At 34.5% G+C, this 9664-nt stretch overlaps 2 protein-coding genes across 2 annotated transcripts; both read right to left on the bottom strand.

Moving 5' to 3' along the window:
• Nucleotides 1-1079: 1079 nt before the first annotated feature.
• LOC141602131 (uncharacterized) lies at nucleotides 1080-1700 on the bottom strand. Its single transcript, XM_074422443.1, has one exon. It carries the CDS (start codon nucleotides 1698-1700, stop codon nucleotides 1080-1082), a length of 621 nt encoding a protein of 206 aa, XP_074278544.1.
• Nucleotides 1701-1866: 166 nt separating this feature from the next.
• Nucleotides 1867-4322, bottom strand: LOC141602130 (protein FAR1-RELATED SEQUENCE 5-like). Its single transcript, XM_074422441.1, has 4 exons — nucleotides 4289-4322; nucleotides 3542-3610; nucleotides 3336-3404; nucleotides 1867-3242 (listed from the first exon to the last, which is right to left on the bottom strand). The coding sequence occupies exons 1-4, from the start codon at nucleotides 4320-4322 to the stop codon at nucleotides 1867-1869; spliced, it is 1548 nt and encodes a 515-aa protein (XP_074278542.1).
• Nucleotides 4323-9664: the final 5342 nt, after the last annotated feature.

Below are 9664 nucleotides of genomic sequence, written 5' to 3'. Positions count from 1 at the left end.
AAAACCTATTTATATAGAAATAATTAAGGCAGATGCAATGCATAGAGTTGAACGAATGAATGTTTGGTGTGAAACGTTGTAAATAGTCAATGTTATCCGGAAATGTCTAGAAATGTGTAAATGTGTGGTAAATAGAAACGTTGTAAATAGTCAATGTTTTTATTTCCAAGTGAATGACGGTTTAATCCAAAAAGAATTGAAACTCATTCTTCGTTTAATTCCAAGTGAATGACGGTTTCAGATGGGTCCTGTGAATGACGGTTTCAGATGGGTCCCAAGTGCATACATTTTTCATCCAACAAGCCTCTACCCTTAACCTTTTCAATTGGACCTAAATTTAAGATCCCTCCGGCCTCTTTACAAGTTATCCCGGGGATTGTAATCCTAATTTTTGTCCCATTTTATGATAAACTCTTTGTTCCTACAATGAGAAAACTCACTAAAATCCCTTCCGGAATAAATACCCTTCAAAGGATTAGGATCCGGTTATCAATTATTACAATTGTTGTTGCTGCCTTGATCGAGACAAAGAGGGTCCATGTTGCAAGTAGGAATGGACTTATTGATGTTCCCAAGGGTGTTGTCCGTATGAGTGTAGGGTGGTTAGTCCCACAATTTATGATTATAGTGCCATAGGAATTGGGGGCTTTGATGAGTAGCGCTATCATATCACTTGTGCAAGAGATTACTTCAAAGAACGTCATTCGCTCATACCGATTAACACCACATGCAACATTCAAGATACGAGAAAAACTACACCAATTCACTATTCCCATTGTTTCATCAATTTTTTAAAATAAAGAACTTAATCTTCAATTTGTATTTATATTTTATTTTTAATTATGTGTCACACCTCGACTTTTGAGGGTACACAATAAAAGTTAGTATAATAATAGAGAAGCAAAGTGTTTGAACAGTAAACGTGAGACATTAGACAACCAAATATTTTATTTTTACTTACTATAAAGACCACTATTTAAAGTCAAATAAAACATACTTCTTAGAAGTCTTTACATACTAGAAAGTTTTTAGAATACTTAATACAACTTAAACTTTTTCTAGCTGAAATCAAACTGGACTCACTTTTGAGTGGCTCGACTTGGGCAATTCCTACTATCATGATGAGTCATTTCACCGCAAGCACAACATTTCCTCAAGGGCTTTGCATTTTCTTGTACTGCCTTTTCCTTGTTTGAAGTAATCCGTCTTCCTAATCCCTTATTCTTACACTTTTCTGGTGGTAGAACACTAGCTTCAGACGGTATTTTCGAACCAATAAGCATCTCAATTTCAGCTTTCTTGTTTTTTGACTTCCCACGCTTAACTGAAATCATCAATTTCTCGTTGAAAGCGCGAAGAAGTTCAAGCAGCTCATCACCAAGTTCCTCATTATCTTCAACAAGCGAAACTGAAGTAAATACTTCCGACCACAATTCACTTATCTTACTTTGGTGGTTTTCTATTGACATACAATCAGCTAGGAGGGTTGTCCCAACAACATTAAAAATGGGACGACAAGTTGCATATTTGCCCCATCTGTCTAATAGATACTCCGTAGGGATATCATCAAACCCTCTATCTTTTAACACCCACAGAACATGCTTACAAAGTAACCCAATCCTTTCAAACATCTTACATGAACAAGAAAATTTATTACCACTTAAATCAACTGTGTATACCTTGTCTTTCTCGCGGTCCATTATTGAAATATGCTCATTGTTGTCTTCAGTTGTCCTCGGTGAAAGACCACAAGTAAAACACGCAGCTTGGAGTTCTTCTTGAAATTGATAAAAAAAAGGTGGTGTAAAATTCAGAGGTTTTTTTTCTAGAAGGAGAGGTGTTGATAATTTTGGAGAAGAGTTCTTATCATCGGCAAATCACCTTAGCATATTTCCAACGCTGCGCATCCATAGCCGATTGGAAACGCATCCAAAACTCAACAAGAGTGAGATGCGGGTTTGTGAAATTTCCAAAGAAGCTATTTTCAGATTCTGACCTTGATGTTGTGCGCATAATCCCACCAAGATATATGTCTCTGAAGTAGGCAGGAATCCAACTTGAACGAATGTCAAACATTGACTTCAGCCATTCATGATCAGAAAGCTCATACGAAGAAAGGATTGATTTCCATCTCAATTCGAATTCTTGTGTATCAATCTCTCCATCCCAAACAATAGAATTTATTTCCTTCAAAAAGTTTGTGTTTTGGCAAATTGTCGGCCCGACTTTGTCTGGCAACTTTTTCATTATATGCCACATGCATAATCGGTGTTGTGTTTTGTCACCAAACACATCTTTTACAGCTTGATTGATGCCTTTGCATTGGTCAGTTATAATTGTAGTAGGATAGCAATCACCCATAGCCTTCACAAAATTCTCAAATAACCAGGTAAATGATTCTCCATCTTCCTTTTTTAACAAACCACCCGCAAAAGTGACGCATCTTTTATGGTTGTCCACACCAGTGAACGGACAAAACACCATTTTATATTCATTGAAGTTATAAGTAGCATCAAAAGAGACGGCTTCCCCAAAAAGGGCATAGTTTTTAATTGAGATTGGATCTGCCCAAAAAACCTTACTTAGTCTTTTTTCATCATCCACCTCAAAGTCGAAATAAAATGATGGAGACATAGCCTTTTTTTGCATGAAAGTTTCCAATAACATCTCAGCATCATATTCCTTGATATATTTATTAACATCCCTTGAAAAGTTTTTGAAATCTTCTAAAGAAGCTCCAACATTTTTGTACCCTTTTACATATTCCTTAAACATTCTAAAGGAATCCACTGGACCATGATTTACCCTTGAATTATCCATGATCATTTTCTTGTGAAAGAGATTCAAATTCCTAGATGGTTTCATATGAACCATTGTAGCTGGGGTAACCATTGCGTATGTGTGTACCTCAACAAAATCATAAATTTGGTATTCACCGGTGTCAATTCTCTTAAAACTAACCTTAGCTTCACATCCTGTTCTCGTAACAGTCCTCTTTCTTTTAGTCCCCTTGTTCCTACTTTTGCCATCTTTATTACACACACAGCGCTTGTGTGTAACAATCCTATTAACCAATTTTGTTGAATCTAACCTTGGAATAAACCCACAAACTTTTGCATATTTGTTGTAAAAATCTATTCCATCTTCCAAATTTGAAAACCTCATACCGTTGATTGGTTTTAGATCTTCTGGACAGCTTGGGAATCCAAAAATTGTGTTTTCAGAACCAACTTGTGGGGTTTCTACAAGACAACCAAAAGGTTGTTATTTTTAAGGCAAGTACATTATATTAGTGAAATCAAACCTTGTAAATGAACAAACCACAATTTTTTTACCTGGTGCATTAGTCAATGGAATCATAGGAGGTATATCATTGTTCATTAGAGCATCAACATTAGAAGCAACTATACTTGTCGCGCACAGAAAATGACACACAAAGAGGAAACGCATTATGTTCCAAAGACTAAAATCAAAAAAAATATAGTCCATAGGTACACATTACTATGATATTAGATACATGCTTACGCTACATTTTGCGTACCTGTTGCATCTGTCAAGGGAAGTACAACCAGTATATCTGAGGCATGGACATTAGTAGCAGGTATACTATCTGCACAGGTACACATCTCATTCAAATTGGATACAATAATTCATATGTCACTATACATCAACAATTTGTGCAGAGAGAAAGAAGTTTGCGATTTTCAAACTGCTAAACATTCATCCAAAAATTTTCAAATGCTATACTAGCTTAATTTTTTGAAAGACTGCTCTACGGTGCACAAAATCATAATCAGTACGAGTATTTATCACATACGGAGCACATATTTTCCCACCCAAGCCACATTAGGTACACTGTTTTAGCTAGCCAGATACACTGTTTTAGCTAGCCAGATACATTTTTTTTCAAAATAGCTGGAATGATGTATCTAACAGCCAGAGATGTATCTTTGGCTAAGAATTTTATTCTGTCAGAGATATATCTTTTGGCCCCCATTAAACCACCCCAAAAAAATACAAAAACAAATCGAAAAATTATCCACAAACTAGAAAAATTATACAGAGGTACACATCTTTGTGATCCTAGATACACTACTTCATTTAGTAGATACATGTATCGACATCCCGCAATAAGAGAAAAAAAAGAATGTGTACCTATAACTTCTTCCTCATTGAATCATCCTCTTTTAAGTTATCACCTACAACACCTTAAGCAATTTCAGAAATGGATCCCAAATTTCATTGAAAAAATAGTTCCCAAAAATGTATTTACAACAATAATTCATACCTGAATCAGTAGAAGATGATGAAATTATAACCATCCTAAAAATAGTATCAAAACACAAACTAAATTACCATCAAAATCTCAAAATACGATTAAAATTGGTAAACCCTAATTTTAAGAATTTCAATTTGATCAAACCCTAATTTACGATTTAAATTTTGTAAACCTTAATCTGAGTAAAAGCTTACCTCTTAGATTCGCATGGGACAGGAACAATAATGGCGGAAAGTAGGATGATTTGCAGCAATGGAGAATCGCGTTTCTTCGATCAATTTTTTTTTTTTTGTTGTTGGGATGAGTTTTTAGGTTAGTGTGTGTTTATTACAGCGCTTAACTTTCCTTTTTAGATGGTTCGTACGGTTCGTACGATAAGCTAGTTCGTACCTGAACCCGCCCCTATATATATATATATATATATATATATATATATATATATATATATATATATATAGAATTTAGTGAGTATAAATTTATAAGTAATTTTTAACTTCCCATTCTATCTTAAGTTGAAAATGAACTAAAATGTTATTAAATGTATTGTTAAAATGAACTAAAATGCTATTAAATGTATCATAGCAATAGTGGATTTCTAAAAATATTAATAAGATTATCCTAATAAAGTAGATATCTTAAGAACAAAAAATTTTATTTAATTTTATCCTAATATAAGTTGATTAATTTTATTAAATCACATGCATATGTATCTTAAGTTGAAAATGAACTAAAATGTTATAAGATATTTCATACACAATTCTCATTATAGACGGGGATTATCCGTCTATAGCTATAGACTGACCAAATATCCACCAATTTTAAGCATAAGACAAGCAACAAGTTGCATGGTGGGGCCCAAAAATGTCACCACTATAAGCATATTTGACCTGTCTATAGCTATAGACGGATATATCCGTCTATAGCGAGACTAATCGTATTTCATAATAGATGAGAGGTAGTTTAGTACTTTATATTCCATGAGTATTTGTGATATTGACATAGTGTTTTCTGAGTGAATTTCTTTGTAGAAGACAATAATATATGGGGAGGATTTGTATGATTAATAATATTGACAACACGTTTAAATTTTGAGTTTCTAAAACGTTTGTTTGACTAATTCTATCACTTCACCATTAGCTTACATTCATGACAATTATCTAGGTATGACAATCTGCTTAAGATTTTTATGATCCATATCAAACTATGCTAGGAGCATACATGTTAAATGTACAAAGTTATATTTCATAGTGTTTAAGGCATAGGTCGATATAACAGTCTATCATCAATACCAATAATCAAATATTATTATTACTATTATTAGAATATACTATTAACATCAACTCAAATACAATAACAACGATATTTTTAAGATAACGTCTACTTATATCCACCCACCATTTATAAAACATAGAACAATACCAGAATTCATGCTATGTTATTTATGAGTGAATTTTATCCCACCATTTTTAAAATATTGTGATTTAATTGAATAATATTTCCTCCATTCCACTTTTGGTGTCCTACTTTCTATTTTGAGAAAATTTAAGAAATAAATATAAAACTATTACTCTACCCCCCTTTATTTGGGAAGAAGGGGCACAATGTCATTTAGATGGAGGGACTTATAGTTTATGGGTAATAGTGGTAGTCCACCATTTTTGCATACCAAATTTAGAAAGGAATAATTAATTTGGAATAAATTTTACAAAAAAGAGTACAATAAAAGTGGAATGGAGGAAGTAGCAAGAAAGACATACTGAGATGATAATGAAACAACCGATGCGATTGCACAAGAAATAGGACCAACCTGAATGACAAGTAATTCGCTCCAAAGAGGTACATGGAGTACACTTAAAAGTTCATCTTTCTAACCACTGCCCTAAATGATCACAATCAACCTAACCAATACCCACCAAAAGAGAAGTAGCGCAAAAGGAGGCGGCTACAATGATTCTTGTGCCATGGAGAATTAGGAGGGCCTTAATAAATTCGATTGACAAGTGTCTAAGGGCGGGTTTCAAGAGTGTTGGGAAAAAAATCATAAAGAGCAATGAAAATGAGTAATAAAGCCATTGCGGGTTAAATTGGTCAAACACAAAGTTACCAAAGCCACCAAATGAATAAGGAGAAAATATGAAAGTAAATTAAGATGAGTTGGAGTGATTGGGGTTTTGAAAGAGTCTAAGCTGAAAGTCAAATTAAATAAGTAGAAGGTAAACAAGAGTCGACAAGAACCCTACATATTGTGAAACGAGGGAACGTCTCACATTATGTGGATGGTGCTCTTAAAGTGATGCTGACACATGCCGTAAGAAGGTGAAATAGGCAAACCCCCGGAGGAGGGGTAAGATTATGTAGGAGTACAACCCACCAACAAAGTCACAAGAAAAGAGAAATATGGTGCTGGTACGAGTAGACCACAACCATTTAAGGTTGCCAAAAAAAGAAGCGTAAGGTGAGTAAACCTGGATAACGAGCCAGGTTCGAGTTGTTTGGGTTTGGCAGAATTTGGCATGGACTAGGTCAAGTCGGGTCATTTTGCGTTCAAGTTATTTTAGGGTATGGTGTTTTCAAGTTAATTATTGGGAGAGAATGGTCAGTTTGCGATAATAAACATTCGGGTCGGGTTAAATAGGGCGAGCCAATTTAGGTTTTTGTCATATTTGGGCCCTAAATTCGGGTTCACGGCGAGTCTTTTTGGACCGGGCCATTCGGGTCGTTTTAGTTTTGCTAGGTCTAATAGTGAGGGTAAGAGCACTCTTTAGAACAAGAGAGTCCTAATGATAAACTTTTGAAGGAGCGTAAGTTAAGTTCATTGTCAAAAACGTTCTAAGAGCCACTGACCATAATGGAGGATATCAAACACGTGTTTAAGGTGGGGAAGAAAGGTCCAAAAAGAAAGGATCTAAGAAGTCCAAGGGTGTACAGTGTACCACATATATATTAGTCATTATCATACTTTAGTTACAAAGAAGCAAAGAGAAAAGACGTGTACTGTGTACATATTGTATGTAAAATATGCAATGTTAAATTAATTAAAATACAAATGAATTGTCATTTTTTGTTTTGTTTTATCAATAAAACCTCTCAAAACTACTATCTAAAGGGAAAAAAAATGTTTATCGAAATGTCAATTAGTTTACCTTATAAAACCATATGTTCAATCAATAATGACCGTTAATCAAATTATAAAGTAATAAAATGTTCTACACTCCCCTTTACACAAAAAAGACTAAAACGTCCACACATTATATATTTAGACACTAAAGTATTTATTTAGCTATACTTTGGAAAGTACTCATTGCAAATATATCAATGAGTTGCACAATCTTAGGTACCAGTTAATTAATCCTATGATTAATTTTTTTTAATAAAATTAGTCTAGATCTAATCGAATTTAGGAGTAGTACCTATTAGCTATCCTAATCTCTAAGAAATAAAACATTTATTTAGTTATTCTTTCAGATATAAACATATATCTATATACTAGACCTAGAACTTTAATGACTCATATCTCCATACATGCGCACGAGGATAGTGATGACTTCCTCGGATACAAAAATCTCTTTCATGCTTAAGCGGAGACAATATCAATTGTGGTCCTCCTACACCATGATGATAAATAAGAGTCAGGGGCACTCACTTAATCATGTTGAAGTTTACCTGCCGAAACCAGATTTTAGTCATGATTAGCTTTATGTAACAACGTCAAGAACAATATCACCGACAAATTAAAAATTTACATTGATAATAGGGAATAACTTTAGCCGGACCACAATTTATTAAAGTTTTGTTGTTCCAATTTTCAACATAATTGAACCTTTTTTTTAATCAATTTAGCTAACTTCTACATACTACCAAACTATGGCCATGTAACCAATATTTATGTGCAATTTATTGTTCAAAAAATTATTACGAAGTTCAACATGTATATTGTTAAAAATAATCCTAATGGGAGTCCCGTGCATGGCACGGGCTTTCAAACTAGTTACAATTATTCATTAATTGAAATGAATTCTTATATTAAATTTAAATCCATCTAAAATTGCAAGGGTATTATACTTTGAAGAAAATTAGTATAGTCAAAATTAATTAGGACTCGTGCAAATTTACACGAGTATATATATTTAATATAGAAAATTAGTATCTTCTTTTTTTTTTTTCGATAAAATGTAAGTATATTGAAAAACCGTAACCATGTACAATGAGATACCAATGGGGTAATCTCAAACATACCAACACATTCAGGCCACCGAGCCCACAATCCGTATTTAGACAACAAAAACAAAAGCAAATGGAAAGGGATAAGATAAACAACAAACAACAAAATCAGATCCCCTTTCCTCTTTCGATTGCATCAGCCTACCAATTCTTCATTTCCCAAATCGATTCAAACACCCTCCATCATTCTTTGATAAATCCGACGGTCTTTTGCTTCAACTGGGTGTTTGATGTAATCATTGAGCCGAAGCTTCAATTCCTTCGCAATATTGTGAATCACTTTCTCCGGTCTGATCAAAATCGCCTCATGCTTGCTCAAGTTTCTTTGTCTCCAAATCCAATATAAGCAGGCATTATAACTCGCATTGATGATTCCTTTTCGAAGTTTAGATCCTGTCATTTGTAATCTCCAACAAACTGAGTCATGATGAGGCAGTGTGATACCTAATCTCTTCCCCATAAGGTGAAGAATTTGCATACTGTAGCAGCAGTTGAAGAACAGATGGTCCAAGTCCTCCACCCCATTCCTACAAATATAGCAGGTATCGTCTTCACTCAGTCCCAGATTGTGTAATTTCTTATTGGTGTTCATATTTTTGTGATGAACCATCCATGCTAGCATTCTGTGCTTAGGTATAGTTAAAGGACCCCAAATTAGGGACGGCCAGTCCTGCAAATCTCCTTTATTTCTGATGAGTTCATATCCCTTTGCTATGTTGTACTCTTTCCCTTTTTCTGTTGACCACATATTCTGATGGTAGGATTGATAGAAAATTGTTTTGGTTTGGCAAATTTTTCTCCAGGCCCAACTGGAATTGTTGTTTGGAGAATAGTCTAACCAATTCTTCCCCTTGAGATATGTATGATTAACCCATTTGACCCAGAGTAGGTCAGCTTTTGCAGCAACCCACCATACCAACTTACCCACAGCAGCCTTATTCCATAAGATGTCATCCTTCAAACCTAGCCCTCCTTCATTTTTTGGCCTGCAAGTCTTCTCCCATGAGACCAGAGGAGACCTCATAAAGTCAACCCCTCCATCCCAAAGAAAATTGCGACAAATAGCCTCTATCCTTGTGATCACTCCAGTAGGTAAAATGAACATACTTGCCCAATAGTTGTGTAAAGTTTTCAAAACAGCCTGGATCAAAACTAGTCTACCTG

The sequence above is a fragment of the Silene latifolia genome, chromosome 9 (genome assembly GCF_048544455.1).
Source record: "Silene latifolia isolate original U9 population chromosome 9, ASM4854445v1, whole genome shotgun sequence".
Taxonomy (NCBI): Eukaryota; Viridiplantae; Streptophyta; class Magnoliopsida; order Caryophyllales; family Caryophyllaceae; genus Silene; species Silene latifolia.
The sequence above is the reverse complement of the archived record's forward strand: the minus strand, read 5'-3'. Positions and strand labels throughout refer to the sequence as shown.

Excerpts from the sequence above, each read along its gene's own strand:
- LOC141602130 (XM_074422441.1), bottom strand. The coding sequence starts at position 4,322 with ATGGTTATAATTTCATCATCTTCTACTGATTCAG. Across the intron at positions 3,405-3,541 it reads TCCCTTGACAGATGCAACAG|TTGCTTCTAATGTTGATGCT; the intron begins GTACGCAAAATG and ends CGACAAGTATAG. Across the intron at positions 3,243-3,335 it reads TCCATTGACTAATGCACCAG|AAACCCCACAAGTTGGTTCT; the intron begins GTAAAAAAATTG and ends GTTGTCTTGTAG.
- LOC141602131 (XM_074422443.1), bottom strand. The coding sequence starts at position 1,700 with ATGGACCGCGAGAAAGACAAGGTATACACAGTTGATTTAAGTGGTAAT.